Genomic DNA, 16,069 nt, shown 5'->3' with positions numbered 1-16,069 from the left:
TTACGATTTCCCCGAGCTGCAGATGTATGTTGATCTTGAACATCATGGCGTAATAGGTGATGCTCCGCCATCACCCAGCATCTCAACACCTCTCACGATAGCTACGAGCCGAAAAGAAGAAGAACACCAAGATCATGGATAGATCCATCTTTTTTGAGCAGATCTCGTTACTTAAGAGCCCATGGTCCAATGGAGAAGTTGCCTACGAACTATCCCAGCGTCAGCGGAACGAGGAGTGCCTCTAATCGGCCTAGAACCACGGAGAGGCAAAGATGACAATGTGGCGCCATCAGTCAGTAAGCGCTGACAAGGCTTCGGCGCAGGAGGGACTTATGGCGATAGACAGGAACGCCAGCTAATCCTTACGCCGAATCGGAGGCACAAGCACCGAAGCAGCGTGACTCAGACCGCCGCTGTCTCGGAGCTCCGTCAATCCATCTAGACCATCCATACTTCTCTTGGATAGCCAAAGGACGATGCGTGGGGGGAAGAGAAGCCGGTGTGAATCCATTCGGTGGGGTTGGAACCTGTTCGTCCTCTACGGACCACCCATTTAGACCGGGGGAAAGATACGAGGGTACTTACAGTGCGTGCCGAACCAACCACATCTATGAGCCTGTTTGGAGAGAGGGAGAAGAGAAAAGCGGGGGGTTATTAATTATTTTGTATTATGTCTCGTATTCGGATGTTCTAGGTGATGGATGCCTAGCCTCGAGGACCGAACGAAGCCAGCCCAGCGGTCCGCCCCCCCCCCCCCCACCCACGAAGCAAGGCTAGAGCTTCGTACCCAGAGTCCACACTAGCTCAGCGAAGCCAATAGCCTCGCCCAACACGGAGGTACATCGCCGGCTCTTCTCGGACAGATGGCATCGCCTGGTTTGTCCGTCGCCGGTTGACCGGGGGACAAGGGTGTGTCATGGGGGCATCGGACAAGTCGCCGATCTTGGGACGTTCGAGTTCAACGGCCATCGAGCGTCCGTTAGATGCTAGGGCCCCCGTTAGGTCTAGACGCTTTAGGCCCGGTAACCGCAGAGATGGGTCGAAGTTGAGGAGCACGATTGCCTGATCGCCGGGGGTCAGCCCGTCTTGGTCGACGGAGTACACGAGGGAGCGTTCATCGGCCATGGCGTGGACCCTGCCAGTGCGACGGCCGGGACACAAAAGCTGATCTAGCTCCAGAGGGGCGTGGTCGGGGGGCCAGAGGCTGGTCCCCCGGGAGACAAAGCGCTCATCACTGTCGTCGACGCTCCGGCCATCGGGGTCCACGATCTCCGGCCGGAAGAGCAGGCCCGGTTCCCCTTCCTGGCCATCTGCGTCGATGGGAGATTTACGCTTCCGGGAGACAACGCGCAAGCGCAGACGGTCGCGGGGCACCAGGCTGCCGGCGCGTGGGGGCCGCGGGTCGTTGACCAGGTCGACGAAGGACGATGCGGAGGGGTTGTATGTGCGAAACTTGGTTTTGGCGAGGATAAAATCGCGGCGGCCGCAGGGATCGTCGTCACTCTCCACGGGATACTCCTGGTGATAGTTTCGGCGCAACCGTTTGCGCGGGGGCTCGTAGGTAGGTTTGTTGGAGGAACTGATGGTCCGGGCCAGGGGCTCGTCAGGAAGGGGGGCGGGTGTCGAATGGGCGGGCGAGTAGGACCGGGGTTGTTTGCCTTGCAGGATCTCGGCAGGCGACGGGAGAGGCTGTGCGTAGTAGGTGCGGGTATTTGCACTGCCCCCATCGAGCCACTCGCGGCGGCACTCCAAGATGGTCAGGCGGTTGGTCGCCTCATCATGCCGCAGGGTCAGGTCTGACCACGAGTCGTTGATCGGACCCTCCCGGTGCTGGCGACGCCACGTACTGTTGGGTCTCACCGACGATCCCGCACGACCGTCGGGGGCCAGACAGATCCACATGTACAGTGACGTCCAGTCGACCTCTTCCTCCTCGAAGTCGATGAGCGTCGACACAGCGTAGAGATGGTCCTCATGCACGTCGAAGCAGACGGTCTGGCCGATCTCGGTGCCGGCAAAGTTATGCAGCACTACCGTGTACGGGGTGGGATCAGGACCAGTGTCCAGACTCACGCAGTTCACGGACCACTGCGGATACCCGTGGTATCCCAAGGCCGAGTGTGTGCCATAGTAGAGGTAGGAGCGGTTGTTGCGGACGAAGAGGCGCCGGGTCGACTGCAGCTGGATCCGGAGGCGCAGCCTGCCGGATCTCGCGCATTGCTTTCGGGGTCGCATGTCGACTGCGAGGAGCCAGGCCTCCTCGCGGTCCACGACCTCGGCCATGAAGGAGAGGATGCCATGACTGTAGTGAAGTAGGGAGATGGAAACGGCGTTTTTGGCGGGGTCGCAGCCGGGAAGGGCGCGGGACAGGACGGTGTAGATGTTGAGGACCTGCTCGACTCGACTGGCGCCGTGGACATCCAAGCTACGGATTTCATCCTCGAAGATGTAACATAAGGAGCCGCCGCCGTAGAGGAAGGCGCTGCCGTAGCCTAGGATGGAGGCGGAGTAGGGCTGGGCCGTGGCGAAGGATTCTTTCACGTCAAAGAGACGACCGACGGCATTGCGATAGCCCTTGCTGGAGCGAACAGCCCGTTGCCCTTCCTTGGTGTGACGCAAGTTCTTCTACCGACGAGTTAGTTTGTTTCATTCAATGATGCCATGATTGATGCGTGGTGATGATTCTGGTGATGATCATATTAATAACGTAGAAGATAGACGATAGAAAGGAAAATGATAATGATTATAGCTACAAAAATATAATAAAATAAAGATGAGAAGAGAAATAAAAAGATGCAAAAAATGAAAGAAACAGGGCGAAGAAAAGATAAAATCGAGTAAAATGAAATAGATAGAATAAAGAACTGTGGCACCGTAAAAGGGACAAAGAAGGGGGATATACTTCAATAATCTTGCGGGCAATCGACTCATTCCGCAGCAAGTCGTGCAGAGCACGATTGACACGGCTCAGATGGATCAAGTCTTGGCAATCCAGCGTTGAGGCGATTTGATAGAAGACATCATAAGGGACAGTGTCCAGATTCGTGGTGGTCATCTCTAACATGACCGTGGACGAGCCGGATGGGTCTCCCAACCATCGGAAGGGCAGGGGGGGGGGGTAAAGAAGCGATCGAATTAGATGGGACACCTGATGGTAAACCTAACGATGGAAAAGGGACAACAGCGACCACAGCCAGATGGAGCAGCAAACGACAAGGGCAGTGGCAGATTCATGAGGCTCATTTGTGACTTCACCGATACTTTGGTGGATGGGGCTCCAGACCAGGTCTCGACCAGCCGCTGGGCTGTGGGTGGTCTTTTATTATTTGCGTCCCTGAGCCTCATAGTAAGAATGCTGATGCGGCTCTTGTAGTTCCAAGATTGGAAAACCCGAAGAGCTTCCCGGATGCATGACGAGCTTGGGAGCGAGGGGGGGCGGCACAGCGAATCCGCAGATGAAATTAAGCCACCAAAGGCCCGCACGTCGATCTGAAGATGATTGATAGTTGATCCCAAATATGCGATCGGCAGACGCTTGAGAGGCGAGATGAGAAGGAAGGGGAGGAGAAGGTTTGGGACAGAGCCTCATGATTCCACGACCACCGAGGACCAGAGTGGGCCTGCAATTTCAGCCAGGAACTGCGACTAGGGGGTGGTGGCCCAGCACTATAATCATCATCATCATCATCATCATCATCCACCCGAAAAGGAACAATCCAAGGGATCCCACGAGACTTGGAAAGTGGATACTGGTCGTGTTACAGGGTGGGCCTTATGGATCCAATAGCTGACCCACGATCGCCGTGGCCAATCTGGGACGAGAGGGGGGCAAAATACACCGCTATCAACAGGGGTCACGACCATTGCGGCTCTTCTGAGACTTTTCAATCATTATCGAGATTGTTGTGGCGGGAAGGAAGAATTGGTTTAGACCCGAGTGAGAAAGTGGAGCTGAAAGACCGATTAGTGTGAGTTTTGACTCCAACTTCAAGTCGCGAAATTCCCGCAGGCTGCAGGCCCCGTGACCTGCTCCGATTCTAGTCCAATTCTAGCCTATCTTTGACATAGAACACTAGTAGGTGTTTGAGCCTTGTCGCCAGGCAGTTCTATAAATAATTCTACCAATGCATGGAAGAATGAGGAAATGATGCATCCGAATCCCTCAGGCACCCAGGCGGCTGAACCCGCTTGGCCTGAGTTGGAGATATTTGCCAGTTGACTCCCACATATGTCGAGGATTCCGTAGAACCAAGTAGATCCAACGTGGATTTGGAAAAGAAATAGAATGACAATACTCCGCACACGATACTAGAAGTGAGGCGCCTCGTCATCTACAGGGACCTATCCAGAACGCCACGGATGATCTTCTGGAATTGGAGTAAAGACTCAGGGAATTCCTCCGTGAGGAAGCACAAGCAATCTCACCACAGCCAATGGTGACAGGACGAAGATGACCGACAGTCGAAAGGATCTGGAAAGGTTGAGACTAACCCCGAATCAGGATAACTGACCCCGCTCCAAGCACGCTGCACTGCCTCATCTGCCTTTCTTGCGGGGAGGGATTCTGATACACCAAGACGAGGCTGAGGCGTTTTCTAGCCCCATGAAGGGATGTCTTCCCTTTTCCCCTTCTTGTTTGATCTCATTGATTTTATCCTATTTTTACTGTTTATTATCTACCAAAGAGACGGAAAAGTAAGACAAAAAGACAAAAAGTCAGAAAAGACTAAAGACCAGACCAACCGGGATCCATCCTGCCATGTCGCCTTGATAACGCATCAACATCAGAGAAGAAACGTGCTCGCACGGTGGCTAAGGTAGCCTCGTTTCGAATCCCAGGAGTGGAGAGAGGGCAAATCCCCAATCATTTCACCCTCACCGACACCCAATCATCGACGCGTGGAAAGCATGATAGAGATCATACTACTGCGCAGTGACCAGCGTCTATCAACACGCCATGCAGCTTATGATGTTACACCCCACATTTCAGGCTGGACGATACGATACGATGAGATAGTGAGGAGTCCTGAAGGTGATGATCTCCCGCTGATCCGTGACCTGCATTGGCCAGCCGACCAGCATGTCTGACGGAGATGGAGATGGACAGTGGACTGGTGTGATCACCTGTCTGTCCTGCTGCCATGCTGTCTCCAAGACTTGGTTTATGGTTGCTTCATGAGGGTATGACTTAGCTGCCGGGGAGGATGTCGACAGGGAATAATTGCCCAGGAAGCTGACGCAGCTGCTTAACATCTGTGGTCTCACCAGCACCACGTATCATCTGGTTGAGGCCTTTTTGTTATGGCATCTCGTATCGAGAACGTTGGGTCTATCCGTTCGATACCCAAAGTCTGTGACTGCACCTCCTGTCCAACTATTGTCTTTGTCTTCATCCTTTCCATATAGTCCGGAGCACACGACATGGCGATGAATCCTTCGAACGCAGTCACAAGAAGCAGTCATATATATGACATGTCGTTGGGAACAAGTCGGGCAACACCCCGTACATGTTAGACGCTTTAGTGAGAAAAGAGAAAGTATAACTTGGACATAATCTACTTCCAGGTATATAGTGCCACCAATAGAAGGACTAAACGCGGCAGAAACGCACATGATCTTGCCGACAACAATTCAGAAAGCCGGTGACGAACCAGCTCAACCGACAAATCGGAGTATAATAATTGCATAGATCAAGATTGTGACACCTACGGCAAGTTGGATAGGAAGTTGACAACGAAGAGTGTGGTTCTGCATAGCGATAGCTCGAAACCTGTGGATTGGTCATATTGTGGATTCTCGATAACAGGGCCAGAAGTGCTGGATCCGTCGGGTCCACATGGCTGTTTGTGGAGTTATAGATGTACCACCTAGACAACGTAACCTCACCGTAAGCCAAGCATCAGTGCGTGGACTTAACTTTAGGAGAGCTGTACATGGAGCCGTGCGTGACGATATCGATGAACCTCAGAGCCATCAAACTAGACTCTCGTCTGTTGTCATCCTCTCCGTCACAACCGCGGAACGGGCTGCTGAACACGGATTTGACAGAAAGTGGTATATCGACGCAGGTCTCTGGGAACTTCAGCTCCACTGTACCAATGACCTCCCACGAGTGTGGAATCCCAATCCTTGAGATTGATTGTATTCACAACCAGAAGCTCCCCTCAGAGAAACTTCCCCTTCGTAAACCGCGATCCAAAATCACCCGCCTTATTGATCATCTCCCTCCGTTGAGACGCCGTAATTTTCGAAGACAGAGCCATATCCTTCTCTCGATCAAAAGCGCGGCTGCTAGGATCATCATCCTCCTCTTTCTTCTTCTCTTCCCTAGCTTTCCTCTCCTTCTCATGCTCGGCCGCGATATCCTTCCGCTTAGCCTCCTAAACACACCGTCAGTCCCAAACCCACACCACCCAACCACCAAAAAAGTAAAAGAGATGAAAAACTCACATTATACCTCTCAACCCTCTCCCTCATAGCCTCCGACGACCTCCCCCCCTCATCCCCTCCCCACCCGCACCACCCTCAACCCTCCTCCCCTCCCCCGGCGCAGCAACCCCCAAAATACTATCCTGCAACCTCTTCAACTTCTCCTCCGGCGTCTCTGTCCACGACACATCCACACCCCCACTCTTCCCACCAGAAGCCGCCCCCTTCCCACTCTGAAACTTCCGGTTCCGCAACTTCGTCGGATCAACTCGCGATCCCCAATCTGAGTTCTCAGGCGGTAGGAGCATCCACTCGTCGCGTTGCGGTTTCGCTGCTGCTTGCGCTTCTTCTTCCGCCTTCGCGTTCGCTATGGCTATCGCGGCGCGTGTCGCGGCTGAGGTGTCCACTGAACCTTCGGGTGGGGGTAGAGTCGGGCCGAAGTCATCGTCGTCGCTATCGCTGTCGCTGTTGTCGGAGTTGGAGTTGGAGGCTTGAGGGGGTGGGAGAGAGGGTCCGATCACGCGCGGGCGTTTGTCGGTCGTGTCTGGGGTGGATTGTTGAGCATTGGGGTCTTCGAGTTTGCGTTTCTCGCTTGTGGGAGCCATTATTGTGTTAGGTGCCCTGGTGAGGTCGTTCTTGGAGTTGATGATTGATGGGATGTGATGCCATCGATCGATCAATCGAATCATGGATTGGGTGGATTGGCTTAGTCATCGAGTGGAGCTTATGCACTCTAGTTACTTAGAGTGGAATAGTGTATTTCTACCTTACCAGTCTGTCTAATGTCTACTTTTCTGCAGAGATGAATACGATGGGTCCAGGTGGCTTTGAAAGGTCGTGTTTAAGAGGCAAACGCTGACATGATGGTTTCCCCCTCCTGCAGTGTAACGTTACTGGTCCGCATGTAGTGTGCTTGACCGAGTCTTCATCCGGTTCTACTCTGTAGTCAGACGAACAAATCCAGTCCGTCTGGCTGATAGTGTGATACATGCAGATGCAAAGACTAGTCAGGCTGATTGGCGACAAAAATCGCACATCTAGGCAGAAACCTGGTCCAACTTCTTCGTGACCCGGACGAGGATCGCCCCGCCAGAGTCTGCACCCGCGCAGTCGTACAGATGGATCAACCGGTAACCCTCGCGTAGGCGGTTTAGCTTGATGCACGCCCATGCAGCGAGGGAGTCGCGGCACAGCTCGTGATCTTTGACCTTGAATCTGTGGGGGGGTGGGTGAGCTCGTCTCCTTCTGGGCTGGAGGTGGATGCACTTACCGGACAAATGTCAAGTCTTCGACGATCCCCGTCATGGTGGGGAAGGTGACTTTCTGGCCTTTGAAGTCTGGGTTGCAGCCGGTCGTGCTCTTGGTCTCCCGCTTGTAGCTGTATTTCTCGGAGTCGGTCGTGTCGTCGTCGGTGGGACTGTCGGGCTCCTCACTGGGGGTTTCAACGTGCAAGTAGCAGCTCACGTAGGGATGGAACCCCTTCTCTTTGGTATCGCCGGGGGGCAGAGGCAGATTCTGTGCGGCGATGAATTCAATAGAGAGGTCCAGCTGGACCTTCGGAACCGGAGCCGAGGATTCCTCCGTACTCAGGTATCCCTGGGGTTTGCGGACCCATCCCTCCTCGCCGGCAAACAGGCCTCGGTTGAGCATCATGCCCTTGTCCAATTTCTGCCAGTTGAGGGCCACGATCTGCGCGCCCCGGCGCCAGTAGAAGGTGGGGTCGAGGTTTGAGGAATCGACACGCAGGCCGAACGGATACACCCGCATAAAGTGCCTTCGGTTGTGCTCGAAGAGGGCGTCGCGATCATTGGCATATGCGGCGCGAGCGGCTTTCTCCGACAAGGAAAACACGTGCCCGGGTACCTTGGCCTCTGTTCATTTAATCAGCCACGGTGTTCTCCTATACAACAATCGAGGGGTGGGCTACCTGGTTGCGCAAAGTGACTGAAATGGAACCCCTTGGTGAACACGGCCAGCCGGCTCAGGGCCTGGGAGATCTTGGACGGCTTCACTGGCGGGGCGGATGCGTTGGTGTTGGTCTTGGTTACGCTTGCTTCACCTTGGCTCGGCTGCGGCTGCAACCCTTCGAGCTCGTCGGTGTAATCTTCCTGGTCGGCCCCTTCGGTGTCATCCGCCGGTGCCACATACTTCACCTTGATCAGAATCTTGCGTCGGAGCTTCTTCAAGGGCGGCGGGGCCTTGGTCGCCTCAATCTCGGGCGTCACCTCTAGCAGCATTCCTCTCCAGGCTTCCTCCATGATCTCCACCATTGTCTCCTGCTGTTCCAGCGACGCATGGACCTCGAGACTGACAATCACCGGCAGATCGCTCTTGACAAAGGCACTATCGCGAATGGCATGGCAGACGTCCCGGAAGGTTGTATCCTTGGTAAGAGTGTGGCCGTGAAGCACCTTGGGCTCCGGCCGGATCAACTCCCGAGCCCTGGCTCCCAGGCTTTTCTCCTCCTCGACCGGCGCGACGGCGGGCTCCTTGGGCTCCCGCCCGATCAACTCCCGAGCCCTGGCTCCCAGGCTTTTCTCCTCCTCGGTCGGCGCGACGGCGGGCTCATTAGGCTCCCGCCCAATCAACTCCCGAGCCCTGGCTCCCAGGCTTTTCTCCTCCTCGGTCGGCGCGACGGCGGGCTCCTTGGGCTCCCGCCCGATCAACTCCCGAGCCTTGGCTCCCAGGCTTTTCTCCTCCTCGGTGGGCTCCTTGGACTCCATATGGATCAACTCCCGAGCCTTGGCTCCCAGACTTTTCTCCTCCTCGGTGGGCTCCTTGGACTCCATATGGATCAACTCCCGAGCCCTGGCTCCCAGGCTTTTCTCCTCCTCGGTGGGCTCCTTGGACTCCATATGGATCAACTCCCGAGCCCTGGCTCCCAGGCTTTTCTCCTCCTCGGTGGGCTCCTTGGACTCCATCCGGATCAACTCCCGAGCCTTGGCTCCCAGGCTTTTCTCCTCCTCAGCGGGCTCATCGGCGGGAGGGGATTTTCGGCCCAGGAGGCCATTCAACTTTTTCGAGACGGTGTTACGACGCCCGACGGTTTCTGCCTTCTTCTTCTGCTTCTCCTTCTTCCGTTCTTTGGTTTGTTCGTCGTCCGAGCTGGACTCGCTGCTGCTGCTCACGTCGCCATCACTGTCGGAGTCTAGATCCCCGTCCCAGACGTCGATCTCGACGCATCTACATCCGTTCAGAAGAGCCTAGCACACGGTTAGCCGTAGATCACATCACACAGACCATCGACGGTTCATAAATACATTTGTGTAGGCACTCGCGTCCGAGTCACTCGACAGCTGGTTACCGGTCAGGTAGGTGTTGTGGCTCGAGGAGATGAAAAAGTCGGTAATGGGGACGGTGAGATCCGGCTTCTGGGCCGGTTGCAGGGCCGACGCGTTGGGACCGGCCATGTATTCTTTGAACGCTTCCAAGGATGAAAGCGGTCCGGCCTCGGTGTCTGTTGGGGGGGTTTCATGTTGGATATCCTTGACGAAGTCGACATCGGAGGAGGCCGTCAACGAGGCATAGATCTCCTCGAGATGGGAGGTCACGACGGGCGAAAACAGCGCATCTGGATCCGGCTTGACCACCGGTGTTTTTGCCGAACCATCGAGTGACAGACGGTTGGCGAGTTTAGTGATCTTCTCCATGGCGTCTTACCAGCACTCTTTAGTTTGAAAAAGGAGGTGAAACCACCGGAACCCCTCAGTGACGTTAGGCTGCAGTATATGCTTGTAGCTGTTGTATCGATGGGTGACAGGGGTGTCTTCCTTCTGTCTTCGTGTTTTTTTCCTTCTCCTTTTTTTCCCTGCCGTTCTTCCTTATCTGTTTCTTGTATAGTGCAGAGAACCTGACAGAAACCAAAACAAAGAGGTTGTCCAGAGGAGGATGATTTGGCGGTCACTGTTTCGTCGATGCTCCACTCTTGCTTGGCTGATTTGGGCTCAAACTCCAGATGATTCGCGACCCGATGACCCATTCTGCTGATCTCTCTCCCGGGCCATGTTACTTCTGCTCATGACTATCCTTCCGTCGCGTGTCCATGTGGTCGGAATAGTATCCCAAATGACGATCTACCTTTTCCATCGCGATCTCGATTTGGCGGGGTAAACAGACCCCCGCAGAGTAGGAGAATCTAGAAACAGCCACCGATAAGGCTCCTGCAGTCGTAAGGATATGATTCGGAGACTCATATTGCCCGTGTGCAGAGTTCACTTGTAATCTTCCACTGATTGGTTCAGTGGAGGTAAGAAATTAGTCTGAATGGTGTCGAAGAGGAAGAGAGAGCAGGGAAGGCGGACAATTTCCCCGCATTGAAAGTCATCAATAAGCAGGAAGATTCTGGACCCGGAAAAAGATAACCTCAACAAACTTACTCCTTTTCACCCCAGACACTCAATACTCCTGACAAGACACTCACAGACACTCATACAGACACAGTCAAGATGGCACAAACAACGCCCGTCCATTTCTTCGACATCACCTCCACACTCCCAGGCAAGCCCTTCAGTCCACTCCCCTATCAACATCCCTCTCTAACCTCAGTATGATATAGGACCCTCCAAATCATGGTCCCCCAACACCCTCAAAGCGCGCATGGTCCTCAACTACAAGCGCATCCTATACGTCGAATCCTTCATCTCCTACCCTGACATCGCGCCCCTCATCAGCCACCAATTCGGCCTCCCCCCCAACGCAGAAGGTATCCCCTTCACCCTCCCCGCAATCAGCCACCCCCCAACAGTGACTGAAAACCCGCACGGCGCCCTTATGGACTCCTTCGCCATCGCCGCCCACCTCGACCGGAACTTCCCCTCGCCGCCCCTCTTCCCCTCCCTCGACGCAAGCTACGCGCTCGCCCTCGCCGTCGACAAACTCGTCAACAAAGTCGCCGCAAAGGGCTGGACGCTCTTCATCCCCCTCATCGCAGACATCCTGGACCCCCGCGGCCGGGAGTACTTCATCAAGACGCGGTCGGCCTGGTTCGGCAAGCCGCTGTCGCAGCTGCGGCCGCGGGATGAGCGCGAGGTGCGCACCATGGTCGACGGCATGAAGACCGAGTTGGCGACGATCGCCCAGATGCTGCGCGGGCGTATTGGCAAGAAGGGCCCCTTCTTTGAGGGCGTCCGGCCGGGGTATGCGGATTTCTTGGTCGTCGCGTTCCTGGCGTGGGTTGAGAGGGCCGATAAGGAGCTGTGGCAGGAGTTGGTGAGTGTGGGGGATGGGCCCTTGCAGGCGCTGTGGGATGCTTGTCGGCCGTGGATGGAGGGTCAAGGGGAAGTGAAGGAGTGGGATGTTCGTCGTTGAGTGGTTTTACTCTATATGTTTTTATGTATTTATCTTTTACAGTATATAGTTAAGGCGCATGGTTTCTAGGTCTTTTTTTTCCCTTTTCATACCCACGCTTAATAAGAAAGAAAAAAAAATAAAGAAGAAAGAAAATCTCATAGAATACAGTAAAATGTTCTGAACAGGGCCCAAGTCTACATCCGTCACCCAATAGTACAGTACAATATAAATAGCTAATAAAACACAGCACAACAGAAACGGAGACTGAAAAGTAACTACAGTCCACGCAGGAAGTTCGCCTCCCGAATGGCCTTTCTCCGCGCGTCGCGTGCACTCTTCGTGATATCCTCCCGCTTCTCCAGACTCTCCGTCGCACGGCTGAGCAGATCCTTCGAGGCCTCCTCCTGCGCGGGCGTGAGATCCGTCGCGTGGTGGTGGACGGGGATCTTGGGGGGGAGGGTCGCGGCGCGGGCGGCCATTTTCTTGTCGTAGCGCTTGCGCTGGGCCTTGTTCAGGGCTGCACAGAAAACAAGTTAGCATGGATTTTTTTCTCCTGAAATGATTCCACAAAAAAGGAGGAAGAACGTACTATTCGGATCCACGCCGCCCTTCTTCTCACTCTTCCCACCATCCAGCAGCGACCACAGCCACTCAGGATACTCCGAGTCCTCGAGGGCCAGCACATCGGGCTTATTCTTGAAATAGTTGAGGCCCGTCATGCGGGATCCGGCTATGCACCAACTAGGAGGCCGCTCCTGCTTGGGGGTCTTCTTCTGGCTGGGGCTGATGTGCACCTCGCCGGGGGTGCTGAGCGGCTGCGACACGCCGGGGGTCGCGGACGAGACAGCGGACGGGATCGAGACGTCGTCGGTGACGGGCTGGCGAGGGGCCGGCGGCGGCGGAGTCGCGGACACTGTCGGCTTGCCGTCGCTGTACGAGCGGGCCTGGTGCTGGTACCGCTGGAGAGGGAACTGGCGTGCTCCAGACCACGACACGGCAGTCTGCGGTTGCTGCAGGCGGGAGAGAATGCCCGTTCGGCACCGTTGGCAGATCATGTTGTCGGTGAATCGCTATGTGGATGGAAATTCGGGAATGAAGAACGGGAGATAAGTCGAGTTCGCGGTGGGATTCAATGTGAGAAGTCGGCACAGAGAGGACGATGCGTCTGCGGAGGACGAGTTGGAGGAATCGGCGGAATGAATTTGATGCCAAGCCGGAGAAGCCGTCACGTGACATTCAATGTATATCCGATCCTTAGGTATAGCATCTCGAGTTGACTTTGTTTACTTGAAATAAAAGCATCATGTAGAAGTTGTTACGCCAGACGGTCCCTTGTTGACTAGCTAATGAATTAATTCGCCGCTGCTCGTATTGTTGTCTCGCCACTACATTGCCTCCCATGGCACTACAATTGCCTCCCATGGCACTACACCCGTTCATCTGATGTACTTCATCATCAGACCTTGTCGGTCATTCGAGCCTATCCCTCTTATACGTTTTATAGAAAGTTAGGACGATAGGACCAGAATTAGAGTCCGAGTCGTACTTGACATTCATAAGTTGTTCCCAAAGATAGTCATTGGCTAGGTTGATAATCCTGGATACAAAACCTAGCTAGAAAATTGACCAGATCACGAGTCCCATACTGAGATGCATCAAGCGTATGCTCACTGAGATAATCAAAAGCATGATCACGCTGTCAGATATAATAAATAGGTACGTAGCTAGTATACGCATGCCGTCGGGTCAACAAATCAGCCTCTCGATGCTGATTGCGACGGTTTTACCAACCCGTGTGACTCCAAGCGTTTCAGCGAGATAACTGTTTTGTTTCATTGAAGAAGGGTTTTCCACTAGCCGCGTAAATCTTCTCTTGACGAAACTCAATGCTGACTATCCTTGACCATGATGGCTATCAATTGGCGCATAGTAAACACGAGCACCGTCGTATCGGAGCAGTGGGCAGAATATGCAACATTCGTATTGATTATATCTGTAGAAGAATCGAATGATCCGATCGTGGTGGATGCTTGTCGACTGCACTCCGAGGGTATCCCTTTGTATGCTAAGATGCCCTTTGAAAGGTTCTTTAAATCGACCCCGGGACCCATAGCAATGTGGATGGGAAGAGAGATAGCAAACACCAAATCAGTATGGTTCTGTCCCGTAGTCACGGACTTTGTGATTGTCCATAGATCGAGGGTAGAGTTCACTTTTTTGGAGGCCGGACAATCCAGATATTGCGGGCAACGGCCAGCAGTCGACGAATCCGAAGGCTACGGCGAGGTCTCAAGCCTAACTTCAGCGAGGACGGTCGTCCTTGGGAATAGGCAAGTTCATCATAGAGAGCATGTTGCCCGCCGGCCCAGCAGCACCCGCTTGACCTTGGAGACTTTCCAAAAGGTTCTTCGCCAGATTGATATCGATATCTTCGTCCTCCGCGTTGACATCAGTCTCATCGGTGCTCTTCTCTGCCGTCTTTTCTTCCCCCTTGGATACAGGCTTTTTCCCGGCAGGCTCTTTGCCCTTGCGGTTCAGGTCGAGAACACCGGTCCCTCTCAGTTCAGCCTCCATCTCGCGCGAAAGCTGTTTGATCTGCTCGGTGTCATCCTCGGAATCACTGCCCAGATCCTCCACTTTACCGCGTGGCGCAGACGGCTTCTTCGGGGGCTTCAATCCGGGCATTGTCGGCGCTCCGGATGGCATCCCCATCATTTCCTTCATCATTCTGGAGAACTCCTCTTCGTCAAAGGAGGCTTCCTTGTCCTCTCCGTCACTGCTAGCTGCATCGTCGTCGTCACTGACGTCCGAATCGGATCCATAGTCATCAATGAAATCGGCTCCTTCGAATCCTGCAGAGTTATCGTTCAAAAACTCTTCGAAGCGGGCCACAATACGCTGCAGGTTCTCCTGCGCATTGGAGTCTCCGAAATCTCCCGCGGGCTTGTCCTTGTCGGTCTTGCTTTTGCCTCTCCCTTTCAATTCCGCGTCGAGGTCCTCAAAACTGATATCCAGCCACTTCTCGTCATCCTCCTTTTTGTCCCAGGTAGAAATCTCATCGTCAGAGGGTAGCCGTTCGTCGCCAGAATCCACATCCTCCAATAAGAGCTTGATCTCTCGCACGATGGGCTTGTCCTGGCTTTGCGGGTCGGCGAGGAGCATTTCAAAGCCACAGGACAATTTCATTCCGATCTCCGCTCGATCATGCTCCTTTTCCTGCTCTTTCGCGGGAAGCTGGTCTAGCCATGTTTTCGGCGCGGGAAAGTCCTGGCTCTTCAGCTGCGCATAACCTACCCTAGTGAATCGAACGCTCACGGTGACGAAATCCTCCGGTTTGAAAAGAAGGGCGTCTGTCCCTTTAGAGCGGAGGGGTCGCAGTGCAATCGGATCTCGTAGGTAAAAAGTCTCGACAGCCGCCGAGATATAGCCGGGTTTCTGGTGCAGCAGGAAGGCGACTTTTCGTGGGAGTGTGATGAGGGCGGAATGTAGGTTCTCGTTGATCTGCTGGGGGTAGTTTCGCAGCCGGTAGAACGCTTCCTCCTGGATCATGGTCGACCGCATCAATCGACCAGGTTCCTCTGTTATGACCTTTCGCGCCTCCGCAAGCGACAGCTTCTCCGTCACTTTCCCCTTCTTCTCCTTTGCAGGCTTGATGATCACCAGCTGTCCCTGATTTATCCATACCTTTTCAATGAATCAGCACCAATTGTCAAACAGAACGGGATTGAGAACAAACCCTATTATCCGCCACATCGGGCTCAAGCCACTCCGGCAAAGCACCCGCGGCTTCCACCAAAAGGAACTGGCCATCACTATCAACCACGCGCACCCAGATATCCTTATGCTTCAAGCTCAGCTCGCGCAGCATATAAACAACCACCCACTCATCCTCGATCGAGTCTCCGTAATTCGTGCGCCCGCGCAGAGCCGTAGTCCCATCCTCCTTGCTGATCTCCAGATGAAAACCATCCCGCTGCCAAATATAATCCTTTAACAACTGCTTCGACAGCTCCGCCGCCGTCCGCTGCACCTCCACCAACCGGGTTCGTGTCTCGGCGACCGTGTCGACCGCAGCGGGGGCGGGGTCTGAGGGGAGATGGTACAGCGCATATTCGACACAGTCGTCGGGGATCTCGGGTTTGGGAATCGGACGGAAGGTGGACTTGAACCACTCGAGGTCCTCCTCTGACATGGGCGCCATGATTGTCTGTCGTCCAGATTGGATGGTTGTAGAGAAGAATGAAAAAAGAATGAAGATCGATGACTTCTTTCTTTCCCCACAGGCGGCCAATTCGTCGGGCCGATCAGCCCGATCGGCTCACACGCTAGCCTGTTTGGGTTTGTATACACC

At 54.3% G+C, this 16,069-nt stretch overlaps 6 protein-coding genes across 6 annotated transcripts; 1 reads left to right on the top strand and 5 right to left on the bottom strand.

Moving 5' to 3' along the window:
* Positions 1–804: 804 nt before the first annotated feature.
* fbx15 (F-box domain protein) lies at positions 805–3,055 on the bottom strand (the record flags this gene model as incomplete). The annotated part of the gene is made up of 2 exons (XM_024833333.1): positions 805–2,625; positions 2,903–3,055. 2 exons carry the CDS (start codon positions 3,053–3,055, stop codon positions 805–807), a joined length of 1,974 nt encoding a protein of 657 aa, XP_024694555.1.
* A 3,109-nt stretch (positions 3,056–6,164) lies between these two features.
* P168DRAFT_317464 (GPALPP motifs-containing protein 1) lies at positions 6,165–7,034 on the bottom strand (the record flags this gene model as incomplete). The annotated part of the gene is made up of 2 exons (XM_024840105.1): positions 6,165–6,380; positions 6,531–7,034. 2 exons carry the CDS (start codon positions 7,032–7,034, stop codon positions 6,165–6,167), a joined length of 720 nt encoding a protein of 239 aa, XP_024694554.1.
* Positions 7,035–7,466: 432 nt separating this feature from the next.
* Positions 7,467–10,079, bottom strand: P168DRAFT_280822 (putative phosphoinositide-specific phospholipase C; the record flags this gene model as incomplete). Its single annotated transcript, XM_024835889.1, has 4 exons — positions 7,467–7,644; positions 7,700–8,300; positions 8,357–9,632; positions 9,690–10,079. The coding sequence occupies 4 exons, from the start codon at positions 10,077–10,079 to the stop codon at positions 7,467–7,469; spliced, it is 2,445 nt and encodes an 814-aa protein (XP_024694553.1).
* A 669-nt stretch (positions 10,080–10,748) lies between these two features.
* On the top strand, positions 10,749–11,800 carry P168DRAFT_310096 (uncharacterized protein). Its single transcript, XM_024839367.1, has 2 exons — positions 10,749–10,926; positions 10,985–11,800. The coding sequence occupies exons 1-2, from the start codon at positions 10,875–10,877 to the stop codon at positions 11,734–11,736; spliced, it is 804 nt and encodes a 267-aa protein (XP_024694552.1). The 5' UTR covers positions 10,749–10,874; the 3' UTR covers positions 11,737–11,800.
* A 29-nt stretch (positions 11,801–11,829) lies between these two features.
* Positions 11,830–12,912, bottom strand: P168DRAFT_303651 (mitochondrial 54S ribosomal protein mL54). The gene is made up of 2 exons (XM_024838781.1): positions 12,308–12,912; positions 11,830–12,235 (listed from the first exon to the last, which is right to left on the bottom strand). Exons 1-2 carry the CDS (start codon positions 12,771–12,773, stop codon positions 11,994–11,996), a joined length of 708 nt encoding a protein of 235 aa, XP_024694551.1. The 5' UTR covers positions 12,774–12,912; the 3' UTR covers positions 11,830–11,993.
* A 1,107-nt stretch (positions 12,913–14,019) lies between these two features.
* Positions 14,020–15,919, bottom strand: P168DRAFT_232810 (putative regulatory factor Sgt1; the record flags this gene model as incomplete). Its single annotated transcript, XM_024833335.1, has 2 exons — positions 14,020–15,402; positions 15,455–15,919. The coding sequence occupies 2 exons, from the start codon at positions 15,917–15,919 to the stop codon at positions 14,020–14,022; spliced, it is 1,848 nt and encodes a 615-aa protein (XP_024694550.1).
* Between the last annotated feature and the right edge of the window lie 150 nt (positions 15,920–16,069).

Source organism: Aspergillus campestris, assembly GCF_002847485.1.
Source record: "Aspergillus campestris IBT 28561 chromosome Unknown P168scaffold_4, whole genome shotgun sequence".
Taxonomy (NCBI): Eukaryota; Fungi; Ascomycota; class Eurotiomycetes; order Eurotiales; family Aspergillaceae; genus Aspergillus; species Aspergillus campestris.
Note: the sequence above shows the minus strand (reverse complement) of the source record. Positions and strands in the feature narration are given on the sequence as shown.